This window comes from Chlamydotis macqueenii, chromosome 8 (genome assembly GCF_036417535.1).
Source record: "Chlamydotis macqueenii isolate bChlMac1 chromosome 8, bChlMac1.mat, whole genome shotgun sequence".
In the NCBI taxonomy this organism is placed as follows: Eukaryota; Metazoa; Chordata; class Aves; order Otidiformes; family Otididae; genus Chlamydotis; species Chlamydotis macqueenii.
This window is the reverse complement of record NC_141563.1, coordinates 10,865,699-10,884,481: the sequence shown is the minus strand read 5'-3', so window position 1 is coordinate 10,884,481 and position 18,783 is coordinate 10,865,699. Positions and strand designations below refer to the sequence as shown.

Sequence of the window (18,783 nt, the reverse complement as noted above, 5' to 3'; positions counted from 1 at the left end):
TGGAAATGGAGAATGGTAGGAGCAGTCTTGGATTATTTTTTGTTGTTTTGCCACCAAATCCCATCACGCAGTGAGAGCGCTGAATGAATTCCTCATGTCATGGTTGCTCTAATGGAGTACTTTGCTTCTGTTCGTGCAGTTGTGCTTCGTGTTGTTGTTTGTAAAACCCGCAATCTTTGTTTTTTATTAACAGTGGTGGAGTTGTCTGTGAGGGCTTTTGGTGATGTTTATAAGGAGACTTAAACAGAGGCATCTTTAAACTTTTTGTCAGATGCACCTCTGTGAATGCTCTCAGGATTTGCAGAAGATCAGCTGAGATCGCTTGGCTTAACCTTCAGAGACAAAAGCCAGACAATACACAGGAGTCTGCCTCTGCCCTGCCCTGATGTCAGGTTGTGATTTTTAGATGAAGATGGGGTCAAAGCTTTGTTCTCATCCCTAAAAGGGAAACCTTGCCTTGGTGCAAACACAGTGCAGTACGGACAGGAGCTGTGCCCATGATGCTTTTATTTTAAACATCCCTCACAAAAGTCAAGTTGTCAGCTTTGACCAGCACTTTGCAGGGTTTTTTGGCCCAGTGATTTGGTCAGCTGTACATTGGCATAGCAGCTGTTAATACTGGAAATAAGTCTCTTAAGATTTAAACTCCACAAATAGAGGAGGGAAGAAGATGCGAACGTAGTTTTACTTGAAACCTAAACTACTTGCAGGTCAGCTATAGAAGAATGATTGTAAGATCTTGTGTTCCTTGTCCTTCAATGTGAAAACAGGTTTGGTATTTGACATGGACGCAATGGGAAGCACATGCTCCACTGATTAAAACTAGCTGCTCATCATTTTGACAGTGCGGCACTCCCAGTACGTGTTAGGCCATGTGGCTAGTTATGTTTTCTGCTCAGCTTTTTCTCTCTGTGTACCTTGACACACTTCTGCTGCACCACTCTCTCACCTCGCACTCCTGCATGCTGCCTTCTGCCTTTTTTTTGCTATTTTCTCTCATCTTGCTGTGGCTTAGCCTCTCCTTGCCATCTCTTGCTGTTCCCTTTTCTGCCTTCTGTTGTCTCACTGTGCTCATTTCTATCACTAGGACCCCAAGAGCTCCCCTCTGCTTCCTCCGGACCTGTTAAAGAGTCTGGCTGCCTTGGAGGAGGAGGAAGAGCTGATTTTCTCTAATCCTCCTGATCTTTACCCAGCTCTGCTGGGGCCTCTCGCCTCTCTTCCTGGACGAAGCCTCTTTGTATGTATTTGACGTAATACTGCTGCTTCTCACTCTTAACTGGCATCTCTTTCTTCTGTGAAATTATAAGAAATGTGAAATTCTTTTCTCTCCCCCATCCCTCCTGTCCACTTTGCTGCCTCACCCTTGAGCTAGTCTTCATGCAAGAGCTCAGACCAGCTGAAGGCCCACAGTATAGCTCTTGGGCCAAATCCAGGCCTGCTGATTTGTTCAGAAATAAGAATAACAGTGGGGATTTTGTAAGTACAGCCCACAGGAGAGATGTTGATGCATCATTTAATGCATTTGCTCTTCTGCAGTTGTATGGACTTAGTAATAAGGGCAAGGGGGAGCACAGATTCAGTGGTGGGAAGTCATCAGAACAAGTGTGGCTTATAATCTGCATATTAAAAAATCCATAAGGGCAGGGGAAAGCTGGCCTGCTAAATGCAGAAGAGATTGTAAAAGAGCAAGATGGCTTTGGAAGAAAATTGCAAACAACTGACTAAATAATCTGTAACTCCTATAGAAATACAGTAATTTTTAACAGGTTTTTTTTTTCTGCACATATGTATTAAAACCTTCCAGTTTCACTGCCTGGAAGGACTTAGAGCTACAGAATTTGTAAATTGCCTCTGAAAATGCAGTATGCTTTTCTAGTACGGCTGTAAGCATGTTCATTAAATACCACTATTTCAGATTAGTGGCAGTAACAAAGAAGAGTTATTTGTGACTCTACTCAAAGTCTCTGATTAAGTCTATTCCTCAATTTTACATGCCATCCCAAGGAGTCACTAGCACAACAGACACCCATTTCTGTCTCGTTGAATACTTTTGCTAAGAAACTAATAGCTGCTTCTTCAGCAGCTTCCTTTGAAGGTCTTACAGTTGCTGTCTGCTGACAAATGGAAGAAAACTCTCTGTGCAAGCTGTGTGGATATGCAGTGTGAATTTTGTCTGCCTTTAAAATGTGCTTTCAAAGTAATGAGTTGTCACTTTGAAAATCTAACAAGCTAGGAGCTGCTTGCCAAGAAAATGAGACTGTTTGTCTTAAGTTTACAGGATAAAAGCAAAGATATTCCGGATATTCATGTTAAAGAGGGAGGGACGCTAGGTCAGGGTTTTGTTGTTTGAACAATTAAATTTAAAAACATTTGATATGCTGAACTGGTATGAGTGCAAGAGGGCTTTTATTTGGAACAAGACTACAGCCTTCATTTTGGATCGCACATAGTTTTACTTACGGTTTCACTAATTCTGTTTTTTGGTGATCCTGATAGCAAATTTGCTGGTGTTTGCTATCCACCAGCTGAGCTTTATAGTTTTTCCTTGGTTTCTGTATCAATGATAACTGATCCTGTTTCTTCCCTAAATAGGCTTGTTTCAGAGACACTTCTTTTCACTGCTTAATCATAGTAAGAACCAAAGAGAAAGCTGAGAAATATTATTCAGGAAATAACAGCTGTATGAGAGGGGTCATCGTAGAGGATGGAAAAGGTCATGGTCCATAACATCTTAACATGGAACCCCAGGGGAATTTTGGAACCTCTGTTAAAAGCACTGAGTTTTTTTTTTTCTTGTCCTCTCTACAGTCATTTGTAATGAAAATGAGAGAACACTAAATGAAACTTGGACTGTTTAACCCAACTGAGAAAATCACAGCACTTGGCTGCTCTTGCTGTTTAAGAATGTCTATACAGCAGGGGTGCTCTCAAAACCAAAAAATATTCTTTGTCAGTAGCAGCATCCAAGAGTCTGTGTTTGAAGGAGTTTTCAGACCACTAGGAAGGATTGCATCTCATTTGTACAAGATTATACACAACTGTAGGGTTTTTTTGGCAGAAATCTCCCCTCTAGATATATTAGAGCATTACACTTAAAATTTGAAAAGCTGTTTTGGTAGTGGGATTTGCCTGAAACTCTCAGCTGTTGTGATCGTTGGTTTTTAGATATTAACTACAGTTAGTAGGGAAACTACTGATTTTCTGCATTTGTTAGTTTGCTCCCCCTGTCCTCTGAGGTGCTGGAGCTAAAATACAAGGAAGGTTTTCAGTGTGACCAAAACCACCCTGTCAGTTTCTGATACTGTACTTTCCTCTTGTTTACTACACTGAACACCAACTGCTCTTTTTCCCTTTTTGGTTTCTGAAGAAGTCCCTGCTGGAAAAACCATCTGAATTGATGTCTCAGTCATCATCTTTCCTGTCCCTCAGTGGCTTTTCTCTTAATCAGGTAAGTGAGGACCAGAGCCTGCAGCCTTTTGCTGTTTGAGGTTGCCATTAAACTAGGTAACATGATAGAAATATGGGGATATCCGTTAGTTCAAACCAATGGAAAACCTGAAAGAAGTCCATATGGATGCCTAACTTCAGTCTGTATCAGCAAGATTACCTGTGCCTTATCAGTTGTCTTCCCAAATTCGTCCTAGCTCTAGTTCTGCAGACGTACTGTTGAATCTTTCTGAGTTCATGGGCCCATTGTTCCTAGTAGAATCATGAAGTTGATTGAAAAGGTGCATCTCAAAGTGTTATGGTGTGTAGGTTTCTATTTCCTGAGCAATGGATTACCAGTTCTCTTCCAGAGAACTGAGCAGGGTCTTGAAATAATTGTTGTGAGTACAGGGAATTTAAAGATTTTTCTGAAGGCTTTGCAGTCCAGGCAGGAGAAATCTGTCCCTATTCAGAATGTGATGGTCTTTGTATTAGATAAAATTGTCAAAGAGGAGGAGCTGGGGAGTAAAAAAGGAGGTAGGAAGATATTTTGTTCTATAATTTTCCTTTGTACAGTCTCAATATTTGAAATAAGTCAAATACTTAAACTCTTACATTCTTTTTTTTTTTTTTTTGCAGGAAAGGTATCCAAATAACAGCATGTTCAATGAGGTATATGGGAAAAACATGAATACCAGCACAAAAACAGAAGTCACCCCTTCAGTTGCCCATCAGGAGACTTCACTATATTCTCTCTTTGAAGGGACTCCGTGGTCTCCATCCCTTCCAGCCAGCTCAGGTAATCCTGGTATGATTTTTAGCATGTATAGTGATTTAAGAGGATTTGAGTTAATTGTGAACCTACTGCAAGTTAAATGTAACTGGAAGTTTAAAAAAAAAAAATACCTGCTTGACAAGGTGTGTGAAGTTTTCTGTTTGATTTTCTTTATGTATCCTCAGAAATATGAGGGGATTTGGTAATTAATACAGTGTAAGAACCTGGGTTTTGGTTGAAGTGGTTAAGCAGGATAAAAGTTGTAGGACGTGTTAAATCCTGAAATCTCTTTAACTTAAATCCCTAAGAAGCATGTGGGAGTAGGGCTTTAACTCAAACATCTGTATTGTTGCTTCTTTAGAAAAAGAGGAAAGAACTGAATTTCATAATAGTGTGGAGGAAAACATAACAGTGGGTTTGGGGGGTTTTTTACTATTAAGCAGCCTACAAAGCAAATAAACTTTTTCCTTAGTAATTATCTTAAAGGCATAAAAGATAACTATTATGTTATGATTTTAGTCTCGCTAAAAATCCAGAAGAGTGTGAGGGGAGGAATTAACTGAATCTAAGAAATTAGCAGATTTTAAATAACATCTGCACGGATGTTATTTATGGATGGATGATATTTTTGGTTGCACTGAGACTTTTGCAACCAACCAGGAATAGCTGTTTTGGATGAAATGGAAGGAGTTGCAAAGTGCTTTTATTCTAGCAGATTTATGGCTCCCGTGGTTTCAGCTTTCTCTCTCTTCACCTCTTCATTCAAGACCACGTAGTCTCCTGCTACCCTGCTATTCTATGTTGTCTTCAGGCATTGTTCTCTCCTGTCTGCAGAGAGGCTTTTCCATGCTTGCTCTCCTGTTTTGCTCAGTATTGTGTTCTGGTCTGAATTGCTTTAAGACTCATAGAAGTGTAAAACATTCACAAACTTGGGAGTTCGAGTTGTAAACTTGCAAACTCCTCAAGGTCTAATGTAATGTTTTTAATTGGTTTGTCAGGCTCGGAGACAGATGGATTTTTTATAGTTTAAGACAAGTTATTCAAGAAACATGGGGAAAACTTACTTTGACTAGCTAGCCTTCTTGAGGCTTCCTGGGGTTTTTTTGGTGTTTTTTTTTCTGGTAAGCACACGTATGCATTAAACACAGTCATTCTGTTCTTGTGTATGCACAAAAATTTTCATGTAGAACTTAGGAATTTGTGTTACACTTGTGTAATGGAGGGAATAAAAACTGACCTTTTGGCTTTGGAGAAAACTGGATGATGGCAGAATTTGCAACAGCACTAAGAAATTCAAGATGGGGAGGCTCTGGCTGTTCCTGTTGACTTTTTTCCTCTCGCCTTGTAATCACTAGATCATTCGACACCAGCCAGCCAGTCTCCTCACTCCTCCAACCCCAGCAGCTTGCCAAGTTCCCCTCCAACCCACAACCACAATTCTGTTCCCTTCTCCAACTTTGGACCTATTGGGACTCCAGACAGCAGAGACAGGAGAGTCGCAGACCGCTGGAAAACAGATAAGCCAGGCAAGTGCTGGTTCCAGGCTTGTGTGAAGCCAGCTGATGGCATTTGTTTAGCAGTGGTTTTGCTAGGTTCCTTTGAACTTGTCTTGCTCTTGTTTTAGCAATGGGAGGATTTGGTCTGGACTATCTCCCAGCAACATCGTCATCTTCAGAGAGCAGCTGGCACCAGTCCAGCACTCCCAGTGGCACCTGGGCAGCCCAAGGCCCCCCCGCCATGGAGGACTCCTCAGCTGTGCTTATGGAGAGCCTGAAGGTATGTTTAAGTGCAACTGTGCTCAGGAATGAGTGCTTGTCTATGGGGCCAGAAGATCCAGTGATAGGTGTTAGCCTATTGCAAGCATGAGATTTTTGTGCCAGAAACTGAAGGTTTTTCCTTATGCAGGCAGTGTGGGAGGTGTGACCAGTGCTGGAAGATGTCACAGTTTTCCAGTTCTTGCTGTTCTAGAATATTTTGCGAACCAGGACCAGGCTGGCAGTATTGGAAGAAATTATAACATTTGCTTTGACTAGTCTAAAATTAGTAATCATTAATGTGGGATGAATTTTTATGGTAACGAGGATTCTGGAGGAGGATGAGCTTCTTACAGGTGAGCCTTTCTTTACAAGGCCTTCTTTGAATTCTGGATAACTTTCATGATAAGCCAGGTATGACTGATAAAGAGAAGAGGGAGAATATAGAAAACTGTCTCCATGTTCTCATTTTTAAGAGGAGGGGACTGTCTAACGCAAGGAGGTGCTAGTGTTGGCTGTTTGTTTTCAGTCGATCTGGTCCAGTTCCATGATGCACCCTGGACCCTCAGCCCTGGAGCAGCTGTTAATGCAGCAGAAGCAGAAGCAGCAACGTGGACAAGGCACCATGAACCCGCCACATTGAGACAGAGGTGGCAACCCTTGCAAATGAAGGCTCCATAAACCATGGCATGTTGGGTTTGCAGGACTGGCCCACACAGTCCTGTGCAGGTGGCAGCCCTCTCTTCTGTTCCTTGCTGTCAGGAGGGCGTAAGTGCTCCACCAACCCACTGAGTGTGCACAAAACGTCTGCAGTGCAAGAAAACAACATCAGGAACTCTCCCATCCTTGAGCCCTCTGGAGGGAGAGAGGAACTGCTGTTTGTCTCACTCAGTAACCCGATATCACCGCCTCTCACCTTCTCCATCGTGCATGTCCCCAGCCACATGGGAAGTAAAAGCTGAGAATGAAGGGCAGATGGGAGAAGCCAATGAGAACTTCTCAATCCTTTTCCTCTCTTTGGGGAAGATAAAATAGGAATCCATTAATGATTGCTTTGCTGACTGAGAATGTAGTTGAAATTACTCTTAAACATCTTTATTACTATCTCAGTAGTAAGATCACACTGAATTCTTCCGTACACAGACGTGCTTTGTAGTCAGTGTGTAGCAATGAAAGCCCCAGTTGCTGCTCTGGTCAGAGGTGGTTGGTGGTGAGGTGGGGCTCTATCTCCTGGGCTAGCGAAGGAGTTCCATGAAGGAGAGTCTGGCACTTGACACCACTTCCCCTTTCAATGAGAGGCTTTGGCCAGCCCATGGGTGGCTTAGAGACTCCAGCATGAAATGCCCTCCTCTCAGTAGGTGTTTGAGCTATAATCGGTGATGTGGGGCATTGCAGCACTCTGCTGGAGAAGCAAGTTAACTGCTATGGGGTTTTAAATTAATGTTTGATTCCTGTACATTTTACTGTAGCATAGTGGCTAGCCCCACAAAGGGCAGGCTAGTCTGTGCATTCACAGCCTGACTCATTTTAATAGCTAGGTAGAAAGCTTTCGATGGTTTCTTTTTTTTTTTTTTTCTTTCTCCATCCTCCCATCTTCGCTGGATGCTAGTAGTTTTCATTACCAACATGCAACATCTTGCAGAAAATAATCAGGGGTCCAGCAGGGCTGGGTAAAGACGACAGTCAGCCTGGACAGTGCGGAGTGTACGCACCCCTGCAGGCACACATGAGCTCTGCAGAAACCCGTCCCCCCCCATGCCCCCTGCCCCCGGCTGCAGCCCCAGACTTTCAGTTCCAGAATGAAATTCAAGGCACTTGTGGACACACGTGTGTAACACACACATGGAAGAAAGCATAGTGCTGTTCATAGATGAAAAGGTGCAGAAGGGAAAGGGAAAACATTTTATTTGCTATTTATTAGGGGGAAGGAAGACTGGAAGCTTTGTTAAAGAAAAGGACAGCATTTTTGTTAGGTTTCCCAGGGAAGTTATGGAAACAATCTCAATGTCCATTTGCTGTGTTTAGCAGTAGGGGTTTGTGTGATGGTTCAGGATCTCTGAGCTGGAAGTCAGCTGCAGAGCAAAGCACATGCAGGAGCTGAAGTGTGATACTGGAGTCTGGGCAGCCCCAAAGAGTACAAACAGGGAAGACAGAGGAGACACGATACCCCTCCGGGAGTATGAGCAGCTCCCCTACAATCTCCACCTTAGCAACATCACTGTTTGTTGCATTTTGAAGCTGTATTTCCTTTAAAAAGTCAAGTTCCCATCCAGTGGTAATATGAACCAAACCCCTCTGTACTTCTCTCCAGCCCTCCCGGTTTGTGTATCGAGCCATGCACCCAGGCAGCTGCGACATTCCAGTGTTTGAACCGTCACTGACTCTTGCACCCTAGACAGCTAACCAGGTTCTCCATCTCACTCCCGGCAGTGCCAGGGTTCTAGCTGCACTGTTCCACTTGTGCATGAGCATCCGGCCTCGGGAATGCATCCAACTCTTGGCTGGGACTCCCCTCCTGCCCCCCAACACCTGGGGGAGCAAGGGAAGGGGCACCCAACAGAAACTGGTTTGTGTCGTAAGCTTTTTTTGTGTTTTTTTTTGTCTGTCTGTGCAAGAACTGCAGCTGCTGAAATCAGCTTTGCCTTTAATTAAACCATGTTCTCTCCATCCAGGTCTGTGTTGCATTTATTTCCTGTGTAACTCAGCTGCAGGCTTTTAAAAATGAGTTATTTTTCTGAAGAAGTCTGAAGGTTTGAAGTTGAGATTTTTTTTTTTCTGTTTGAAAGAAAACTAAATAAATTGCAGAGTTCCTGCAAAGCTCTCCTTCAGTTGCAGGTGAGAGTACTTGAACCTGGGAGAGCACAGGCAGTGGGAGCCGCAGGAGCCAAGTCCTTCTGCCATTGACCTGCCTACAAATCAGGATGTTGGCTGTTTTTTAAATGGTAGATGCTTATTGTATCCAGACAATTCTTCAGAGTAAGATCCTTAAAAATAACATGAGGTTTAGAGTATTGGGAGAGTGGGTTTCTCCAGAACTTGCGTAATGAGATCTGGAGTGGGGAAACCACTTCCCTAAGTCTCTTGTGAGCAAAGCGCTCCCAGTGCTGTAGGTGGCTGGCTGTATCTACAGCTTGCACGTTTTGAGGACAAGGCAGTGTAGATATTTTTAAATATCTACAGAAGGACCAGCTGTCAGCAGCCGGGGAAGGTGAAATACTGTGAAAGTAGTGCAAGGGCAGAGGGGGGCAAACCTCTTGGATAGGGAAGAGGGCTCAGAGTTGTGTGGGCTTTTATATAGGGAACTGCTTCGATGCTGTATGACCTGCTGAGATTCCAGGCAGCGTCTTTCTAAGTTACTGTCTCTTCTGACTGCTGAGAAAAGGCTTTGAGATATGCCTCCCAAAGGTGAAAATAAATGTATATTTTGATTGGGGAGGGTTTAAAGTCATTGTGGTCTTGTAGTGAATTGTCAATTGGAGCAGGGTGAGGCTGTGTGGTGTCTCTTGTTTAAGCTCTTGGGGTTGGCAGTAGTGGAAGTTTAAAGGAAGTAAATGCTGTCGGAATATCAGGGTCTGTGGCTTTCTGAATGCCAGTTCCTCTTCTGGATCTGTTGGCAGGGCTATAAATGCGAGTGGCACCACCCTCTCATGGGTTTTCCCAGCTGCTGGCTTGTCTGTAGAAAAGCTTTGCTAAGGATAGGGTAGGTGGGACAGAGCTATTGCCAGCAAGTCTCTTGGTAAGCACTGTTTTTAGTACTGAATGTATTCTTAACAGAAAGACAATTAGCAATTCTTTAATCAGTACCTGTTTTAGAGAATGATGCAAAAGGTAAAATAAAAAATAAAGCTTTTAGTACAAGTAGAAATAATATTTTCAGTCCATTAACAGATGCAGTGACTAACATGGAAACTTCTTAACTGCAACAGTTGAGTTCTTAATTTCTTTCCGTTACTTTAAGCTCTTCTGAAATCACATCTCTGGGTCTTTAGTGTTAGACTTCTGAACGAAAGCAGATGGGAAGATGCCAATCTTCCCATTGCACTGGCCTTCTAACCAGTCTTCATTCACTGGAAGATAAAATTGTCACAATTTTTGTCATCCTAGGGACATGCAGGAGCATAGTAACCTCTATGTGCTGCAGACAGACCCAAGATCACCATTTCAAGGTTTTCTGCTGATAAATCGCTATGCTAAAGCCTGGTGGAGAGGAACGTGGAGGAAAGATGCTGAGGGTGAATCGGGTAGAAAGCATTTTTTTTTTTCCTTTAAAACAATTTCTGATGTCTTGGTTTCACTCAGCTGAGGAGGGAAACAGATGTCCTGTGCAGCGTCTGTACCTAATACTTCACCCAGTGTGGGCTCACCTGCAGCTTTGCTGGAGCACAATAACCCTGTCCTTCCTGCTGTGTGTTCTGCACAGTCTTGAAAGGATCCAACTCAAAAATGTGTACTAGGTCTTGCTGGGATTTACTGTGTACTTAAGCCTCAATTCTCATAGAAGCACTAAAGACTAATAATGAAGTGGATTGAGGTTAATGAAAGATCCTTCGCTTAAAAAGAAAACCAGCCAGAAAAAGGTGCCAGGTGAGAGGAATGGGAGAAATAGCATTCTGGGATGTACCTCTGCTTTTGTTCCTAACCTAAGGCATGGCGTGATGGCTAAAATGAGGCATCTCCTTAAAAAAAAACCCCTGTGATTGGTAAACTTAAAACACAGCTCAAGTGAAACTGTCCTATCTTGAAAGTGTTGCGGGAAGAGGGTGGCAGAAGGCAGGGGTGTGATGAAAATATGTTACAAGAAGTGTGTTTAACACTGAGACTTGGATGGGAAACCCGTGGTAGAGATGAAGGAGCTCTGCCTGTGCTACAGCACACAAGGCAGAGGCTAGACCTTGGACCTCAATAGGTTGGATTTTTTTTTTCATCCTTCATGGGGATGGAGCAAACTTGCATTTTGAATCTGGAAACTGGAAGCTCAGTGACACAGCTCTTAGCAGTGCAAAGCAAAGCAACTCTCATATGTTTCCTTAGGTTGTCCTTTCCCCTGGCTTCCACTTGCCACCTCATGCTCATGCAATCTCTGCAGGCTGCTTTTCTAAGCTCTCTTACAAAGTGTTTGTATTCAGTGCAAGCTTTCTCAGAGTGCCCTGCGGCAGAAACCTAGGCAGCCTGTTTTCTACTATTTTCCATCTAAAGGTGGCAAACTACAACTTGCAGGAGAAGTTTGCTATCGGTGAAGGCTGCCTGAGCCAGGCTCTTGCTCTGCAGATCCCCAGCATGAAGCAGTTAGCTTTGGAGGACTGGAGGATTTGGGAAAAGAAATCCAAGCTCCTAGTGAAGCTTGTAGGTTCCGCTGCAGAACATGTGTCCGAAGTCTGACAAAATACCTGAGAGTTTTTGGTCTACCTGGCAAATGTTGGGAACCCACAATGTCCCTCCCTTCCCCTGTTACAAAAGGAGCATGATTACCTTTGGATAATACAAGTATCACATCTCCTGCCTGAAACTCCAGGTCTTCAGGTTGAGTGGCTTCGTAACTGTACTGTGCTACAACTTGGCTTGGTCCCATCTCTTCTGGTGTTTTCTCCTGCGGTGACTTCTCTGGCTTGCTGTCCAGTAAAAATCCCTCTCCCTAGGAAATAAGCCGGTAAGGATGCCTTTTGGTTTCTGGGGTTTTTTTGTACCAGGATGAGAGAGACAATCTCTGCTTCTCTTCTTCTTCCCTCTTTGCTCCTCTGCCTTTTAAGAGTTGCTGGCTTGCTTTGAAAGCCACAAGCCTGCACTCCCAGCAAGGAAAGCAAAGCCAACATCTGCTTAAGTTCCTTGCTGGGAGTGGACAGAAGAGGTGGCTGTCACTGACCTCTGTGGTGTCGCACCAGACTGTCAGATACTTGTCCTTGCACTGACTCCAAGCTGCCTCCAGGTTCTCTGTCCTCAGAGTCACCAGTGCTTGGCTTTCTGCAGGCTTGTAGCTGGGCACACAGAGAATGTGGGTTAAGGGTGGGAGCCCTGAAAATGTGGCTTCTGCAGCGGGCAGCACCTCACCTCAGCTGGGTGTGCTTAGGCTGGAGATCCAGTTTCTTGCAAACCAGGTCCAGGAGCTCTGTGTAGGAGAGGCCTGGCTCAACTTGCAAGGCGACTGTGTATTTGTAATGCACCTTGAGGACGTGGGGGCTGGAGACAGCTGCTTTGGCCTCCTGTGGGCAGTAAACTGGATGTGAGAGCTTGTGCAACTTGGTGAGAGTAGGGAGAGGGACAAGGATGTGGAAACTGCGGTTGCCCAAGTCAGATCTGAGCTGCGGGGCATCAGCTGACTGCTAATCAGGGAGACATCTCTGCTAGCACATGCAGCCTTTGTCACTTCCCTCGGGGCAGGTCAGCAGTTGTGCCACCAGAGCTATGGTTGGACGTGTGGCTGGTTGGCAGCCCTGGGCTTTTCCCAAGAAGGAGCTCAGTAATGGATTAGGCAGTTAGCAACCAAATTGTGGCTTTCAGGTGACCAAATTCAAGGTATGTGCACCACCCAACCCTCTCTTTCTTGTTTTGAGTTGGGATTGTGTTTTCCCATCTCTCTTTCCAGTGTGACCTTCTGATGCGCTGACCCTGCCCAGGAGCATGTGTGTTACAGCCAAGCTCTCTCCTATTTCTCCCTTCTCAAGCACCACAGGAGTTGTACAAGGGCTCTTCCAACAGCTACGGGTCTGGTGGGGAGCAGACCTGCAGCACACCTCCCAAAAAGCAGCCCTAGTCACCCAATTGGGTCCTGATGACCTGCTGGTGCCAGGCCTGTCGCTATGGTTTGGAGACGCTCTTGGATGATGAAAACCTGAAACACTTCCAGGGCAGTGGTGCCTGCCAGGCATGCCAGCACCTTTCAACGTGCAATAAATGTAGGTTTGTAACATGGGCTTGGGATCTGCATTCACGAGATCTTACCTTGGCTGCTTCTCTTGGCTGCTTTGCAGTAGCAGGAGTGTAGTCTGTGGAGGAAGAAAGAGATGGCTCAGCAAGTAGGACGGGGTAAGTATTGCTGCTCTGTGCCTAAATACACATTCAGATCTCCTGCAGCCCTTCTCAACACTCAACATTATCTACAGCAACAGCAACCAGCCCTGGAGTCAGCAGCGGTCTCCTGAACAGACACAGCTGTGACGGGATTTATCTGTAAGATTTAGATATAACCACCAAGCAGAGGCTTGGGCTCTGTCCTTTCCCTCTTACAGAGACAGGAGTTTTAGGGCTAGGATGTCTTTTCTGGGTGGATTAAAAACAAACAAAACCCACAAAAAAAAAAAACCCTGCTGAGCTGCTGGTTTTAGTGTCTTTGTTCTAATCTCCCCAGGTCCACACTGAAAACCAGAGGCAATCCTTGTCCTTTACAGGGATTGTAAAGCTAAATTCAGACCTCCAGGTAGAGTGACTTGATACAGGCTTGTTGAAGCCCCTTCACAAGGATCTGCTCTGTTGTCAGTGCCTTGATATGACTGCTCGTTATGGCAAGAGACAGAGCTACATTCTTGAATGTCATCCCACTACTAGATCTGCAGTGGCTTTTAAATGGGCCTGGGAATGAGATGGAGATGAACCTTGGCTCTGGTCTCAAACCATGAGGATACAGCACCGAGGAGACAGCTGCTGCTGGGGTTTTGCACCTAAAGCACTGCCATCCCTTCAGCCCCCTTCACTGACCTGGTGCTGGCCGCCGCGGCTTTTCTGGAGCAGGAGAACTGGGTGGCTCTGGGATCTCAGCTTCAAGAGGGATTTCTTCCTGTGCCGGATGGGAATAAGGTAGTGCTGTTAATCCCACCCTTCCCAAGGGAGCTAGGGCACTGCTGCCTCGTGGAGTCTTTCCTCCACCCCACTGTTTTCATAAGGTCTATTTGGCAGTCTTGAACTCGGGAGGGGTGACTTTGCTACCCCTTCGTCTCCCCAGCATTGCCAACCACTACCCAGGGGGCCATCAGCACAGCGTTTGCCCAGATTTTGCAAGTCTCTGAGCTCATGTTAAGGTGACCACGACCCAGAAGAACCGACCCCAGCATTATGAGGGGGAGGGAGCTGCAAGTATGGGTCCTGCTGGAAGGCCCAGAATAGGTGGTGGGTGAACATGTGGGCATCTGCCCTCCTGAGGACACCATTTCCTCCTGGGCCTCCTCACCTGGGTGTGCAGCTTGTTCTGGAGCTCCACGGGCTCGAGGAAGTTGCAGGGGACGATCCCTTTCTGCAGAGGAAGGAGAGATGAGGGGGGATTCCTTGGCAAGGAGGCAACCTGCTACTGGAGGACGCAGCTGAGCTTGTCCTTGCCCCTGCCCTGAATCTGTGAGAGTCCTTGAGATTCAAAAGTTAATTGCTGCAGGTTGAGTGGGTTTCACTGAACCCTGTGGCCTAAGCCAGGGTGGACATAAAGGACTTCAGTCAGAAACTCATTGAGTTGGTGATGGCAAGACTTGGCTCTCTAAGTCCTCTGCAGAACCTCCCAGCATCCACCTTGTCATCTGCCCCCTCCTGCCAAGCACACCCCTGGTACCTTTCCATTGAACATCACCGTAGCCCAGTTGTCCTTCTCTTTCTTCAGGACAAAGACAATGTTTCCTGGCAGGACCTGCAGCTCCTCTGTCGTCTCGGGGATGAACTCGTACAGGACGCGGTGCGGCTGCCCTTCGAGGGCCCTGAGTGTGGGAGCAGCAGATGGGTCAGGAAGGTGGGAGATGTTGTTTTAGTTTGTAGGGGGAACCCAGACCTCGGTCTCCTTGTTTCTACAATCCCTTCCCTGCCTGCCCTGAGTTTTGGGTGCCAGCTGGACGCTCAGCTGCAATGGTGCAGGATGGGGTTGGACCTGGCTGCACAAGTTTGCAGTATTGTCCATCCTTCATCCAACTTACCTGAGGATTTCTGGGGTCTTGGGCCTGGGTGGAGGACCAGAGGCCTGCCAACAAGACAAAAAAGAAAATTATCATTCATCTGGAGGATTTCAGTTGCTTTGCAGAAATGTCTTACAGCCTTCTACCATGCCTGCCATCACCCATATGTGGTTCCTTCCTCCCTGGGCTGGTGTCAGGTCAGACAATTTGAACACAGAGGGAATTTTTTGGTGCTTTGCAGCTGGCTGCAGTTGGTTTTTCACTCTCTGCCACCCTGATGCATAAAGCGACTGCCTTTTGTGCCGTGAGGAATATCACTGGCTTTGCTCCTTCAGATGAGCAGTTTCCAAATTCTTCCACTTGCAGTTGGTTTTCAGAGGCACAATCTTCTTTTCACTTGTGATTTTGGTTTCAGCTCACAGAGGGTTGAGATCGTGGATTTGAGATCAGCTGGTTTAAGCAGTGAATTGTGCATCCCCATATCTTCCCACTGTCATGCTTGCTAAATCCCCAGCTGCTGTCATCATGCTTTATGGTGTCTCCCACCGAAGTAATTTAAGGTCTCTGGTTGATTTATGAACCCTTTGAAGAAGCTACTTGAAATAGTCCTGACTCCTGCAGCAAGGTATCAACGCTTGGCTGCATTGAGAAGAGTGTATTTTGTCTTGTGTAATGGTGCTGTAGGCTGCAGCAACTGTGTTTCTCAATATCCTCTTGAAAAGCACCTCTCAGGTGCCTTTAGAGATGGAAAGATGCTGCTACATCATCAGGAAAATGAGAATGAAAATGCAAAGAGCTTTGGGAACTGTGAGGAGGACAAAGAATAACAGCAAAACTGCTTGTGCTTCTCTGACTTGAGCTGAGACAGAAGAACCCAAAAAATCTTACAGGGAGGGCCTGAGACTGCTTCTTGGCAAAAGCCATCACCTTGCAGCAACAGCAGGGGCAGAGGATGTGCTGCCAGGCCACTACTTCCCTGCTTGGGGAACGGGGTTAACCTCAACTGCAAACGTAGGTGGCTTTGGACTGTGCTCTCTGATGATGGAGATAGCAGCTGAGACATGGGGGTGGCGTCCGCCTCCTCCCTGCAGCTGTAGCGCAAAGTTCATGGTGGTGATGCTGCTGTTTGCTCCCCACTGTGAGCCAGAGCCCTCTGCATGCTGTGGGATGATACCCATCCCTGAGTGACCCATCAGCGTCCTCCTGAACTTTTGCCAAGGATGCTGTTCATCAGTGGTGCCTTACCTGTGGTTGGAGTGGAGCAAATCCTGAAAAATCATCCTTGTCCACCACGGATGCCACCACCTAGAGCCAAAGGCAGACAGGAAGTGACTTGGTGCTCTTAGACCTCTCTCAGACTTCTGATGTCCACCCTCTTCCTTTGCTATTGGCCAAGCCAAGCTTCTCAGGATGCTTCAGGTTCAAGAGGGGCTGTGATTTTAGGCTAAGCATCTTTGACTATAGGCTGAGTGCTTCTGGGCACCAAAACTGACCTCTCAGCTGTGGCAAGGTCTCAGCTCTTAGCCTCATTTGTGGGTGTCAGATTTTAGATAGTTTCTTTTCCCCTCCCTGAAAAAATCTTGGTTTGAGTTGAAGCTCCAGTGGGAACTTTCCAGCTCATTGCTGACTGACTGTCCCTCATATCTCACTAAAGAGAGAAACTGAAAATAGGTCATGCTCTGCAGAAAAGTGCTTTTAGCTCCTCTGTTCCTACAGACTCCCTGTTCCCCATGAGACCCCCACATGCCATCCGCCCCTCCATGCCTGGGGGGATCTCCAAGGCATGGACAAACCCCGTATCTCTGCCCACCAGGCAGCAGATAGCAGCTCAGAGGGGTGGTGAAAGGGTGGTCAGCAGCTCCCATCAACCTACAGGCTTGGCTGAAATAAATCAGATATTTATTTCTTACCATAGCTTTTCCCAAATAGTCCTTCTTCTCCAGCTGAGCAACTTGCTTTTCGTTTGGTCTAAACAGCTTCCCCACAGGAACAGCCACCAGCTCGCAGACCTTATGCTTCTGTAGCACAGAAAAACCATAGCGCTCCTCAGAGGTGAGAGCAGGGACTGCTTAATGTCCCCTTCCTTCTGCCCCTGGGGTTAAGGTCTGACTCCATAAAGTCAAAACACCACTGTAAGAGCCCGACCCCAGACATGATGGGGTCCATTTAACCCAGTCTTCTCATCCCTGCCTTCCCAGTGACCCCAAAGCTCTTTCCGCCAACTCGTGTCTCAGTACGACACCCACATTTTGCTTAGCCCGCTGCGTTTTACTTCTGCTCTGCTAAAGCCATAGCTAAAAGGTGCTTTCTCTGTCACTGGGATTTTTCTCCCTCCTCCCTGTGGGACTACTGTGAGCAAACACGGCGGCTGTAAGACCCGTTCCTCCTTACGAGAATGGCTTCCATTGCCCTGTCGATCTTGTTGTGCTGGGGCTCGCTCTTCATGCTTGTGGCCAGTGTCAGGTGCTCCTCAGCTTTCTGCCAGTCCTCCATCGTGGCGTACACCAGCGCGATGTTGTAGAGTATCTGCCAGAGGGATGGGAGCAAGGAAATGAGCTCTTTGAGCAGCCGGACCCTTGCTAAGAGCTCGGTGAAGGAGAGGTCAGCAGGGTGGTGGCACTGCACAGAGCGTTGCACCAGCTTGCTTGGTTTTTTGCAAGGTACAAAGAGAGGTTGACTGTTTTCTCCTTAGATTTCTTGAGATGCTGAACAACCCTTCGGGATCAAAACTGCTGGTCAAGTCTTTCTCACCTCACAAGAAAAGAGCCTGTACCGCAGCCCCAGGATCTTGTAGTCGATGAGCTGGTTGCCTCGCAGCTGGGCCAGCGCCTCTTTGAAATCCTCAATGGCCTTTTCATGGCTGTGGAGCAGAGATCGAGGGCGTCACCACCTCGTGGTGGCACTCTGGCTGGCTGCTACCCCTCGCAGGCGCCTCTGAGTCTACTTAAACTTGTTTGAGTTTAGTTGGGTGTCTCCTATCTCCTTGTAGTGTTTTCAGACACCCCAAGGGGAGGAGAGATGCTCTGGTGTTAATCCCAAGACTGCACTGCTGCTGAACAGGAGCCTGTTTTACCTTGAGGGGTCGCAATTTGGCCCCTGGGGTACCAAGCTAAAGGCTGGCATCTCCATAAGCGGCAAAAAATGAAACTTTAAACCCTTCCACTCACTTCTGCCTCTGGTAAAACACAGTCCCTCGCTGGAAATAAGCCACTGCCAGGTGCTTGTCGCAGCTGATGCTCTGAGTGAATGCCTGCATGGAGGTAGGAGTGGGGGAAAAAAGGGGGTGAGAAGGGAAGACATTTAAAAGCCTGAGGATGCTTTAGCCAAAGGGCCTAAGCTGGGCTCTGTGGGCTACGTCTCCCTACAGCACAGGGCACTCAGTGGTGGAGCCTGTATCAGGCTCAGAATTTTTTTGAGCTGGAACCATCTGCCACTGCTCGCTTGGCAGCTTAGTGCCCTGTGGTCACTTCTGGGAGGGAGAAAGGGCAAATAGCAGGCTGTGCACTTCTGCTGCTGCTTTCCCATTGATTCACCGAGAAAACAGGTTCAGCAGGAACAGCCCAGGGGTATCATGCTTCATCCCAGCTTTAAAAGGCCTTGAATCCTTCACTTACTCAGGCCATGGCCCTTAATTTCTCCTTTTCCCACTGTGTCCATCCGTCTGGCAGGTCTGCGCGCAAACTCAGCAGTGCCTGTGAGGAGCAGTTGTGACCATAAGGGCTGTACCTTACCTCTTCTGCCTCGGCCAGCTTCCCCAGAACAAGGTGGATGCATCCGATGTTAAAGCAGATTTTGGCAGGGGGGGTCTGGACGGCTGTGAAGGCATCCAGGGCTGCCGTCCACTCCTTCCTGTCTGCTGCGCACACCCCTTCTTGCCACAGCCGGATTGTCTCCACCAGGGACATGGTGCGGTGGGGTCCCCAGCTGCGTCGTGGATCTTGTCCCTCTCCTCCTTCCTTGTGGCACT

At 46.6% G+C, this 18,783-nt stretch overlaps 2 protein-coding genes across 6 annotated transcripts in view; one reads left to right on the top strand and one right to left on the bottom strand.

The window, feature by feature from the left end:
- SMG7 (SMG7 nonsense mediated mRNA decay factor) overlaps nucleotides 1–8,622 on the top strand; it is a 55,520-nt gene extending 46,898 nt beyond the window's left edge. For 3 of the 4 annotated variants that reach the window (XM_086753137.1, XM_086753138.1, XM_086753135.1), the window contains 6 exons: nucleotides 1,088–1,237; nucleotides 3,368–3,448; nucleotides 4,066–4,225; nucleotides 5,557–5,727; nucleotides 5,826–5,977; nucleotides 6,485–8,622. In XM_086753137.1, coding sequence (XP_086609263.1) covers nucleotides 1,088–1,237; nucleotides 3,368–3,448; nucleotides 4,066–4,225; nucleotides 5,557–5,727; nucleotides 5,826–5,977; nucleotides 6,485–6,598 — 828 coding nt within the window. In that variant the 3' untranslated portion in view covers nucleotides 6,599–8,622. The remainder of the gene's footprint in view (nucleotides 1–1,087; nucleotides 1,238–3,367; nucleotides 3,449–4,065; nucleotides 4,226–5,556; nucleotides 5,728–5,825; nucleotides 5,978–6,484) is intronic. The other variant, XM_086753139.1, reaches the window with a different exon arrangement.
- A 1,110-nt stretch (nucleotides 8,623–9,732) lies between these two features.
- On the bottom strand, nucleotides 9,733–18,783 carry NCF2 (neutrophil cytosolic factor 2). Of its 2 annotated transcripts, XM_010119800.2 has the most exons (15): nucleotides 18,548–18,783; nucleotides 17,984–18,066; nucleotides 17,568–17,676; nucleotides 17,208–17,342; nucleotides 16,727–16,834; nucleotides 16,062–16,121; nucleotides 14,838–14,881; nucleotides 14,483–14,624; nucleotides 14,114–14,176; nucleotides 13,645–13,723; nucleotides 12,892–12,935; nucleotides 12,001–12,152; nucleotides 11,816–11,927; nucleotides 11,425–11,587; nucleotides 9,733–10,022 (listed from the first exon to the last, which is right to left on the bottom strand). In XM_010119800.2, exons 1-15 carry the CDS (start codon nucleotides 18,719–18,721, stop codon nucleotides 9,925–9,927), a joined length of 1,566 nt encoding a protein of 521 aa, XP_010118102.1. In that variant the 5' UTR covers nucleotides 18,722–18,783; the 3' UTR covers nucleotides 9,733–9,924. The 2 variants fall into 2 exon arrangements, with proteins under 2 accessions (XP_010118102.1, XP_086609392.1); XM_086753266.1 differs by lacking the exon at nucleotides 11,425–11,587.

What these genes read in the sequence shown, in the direction of transcription:
- NCF2 (XM_010119800.2), bottom strand. Translation starts at nt 18,721, where the DNA reads ATGTCCCTGGTGGAGACAATCCGGCTGTGGCAAGAAGGGGTGTGCGCA. An exon ending in AGCTGGCCGAGGCAGAAGAG is followed by an intron (nt 18,067 to 18,547) that starts GTAAGGTACAGC and finishes ACCTCCATGCAG; the next exon opens with GCATTCACTCAGAGCATCAG. An exon ending in ACAGGCTCTTTTCTTGTGAG is followed by an intron (nt 17,343 to 17,567) that starts GTGAGAAAGACT and finishes TCCCTCTGGCAG; the next exon opens with ATACTCTACAACATCGCGCT.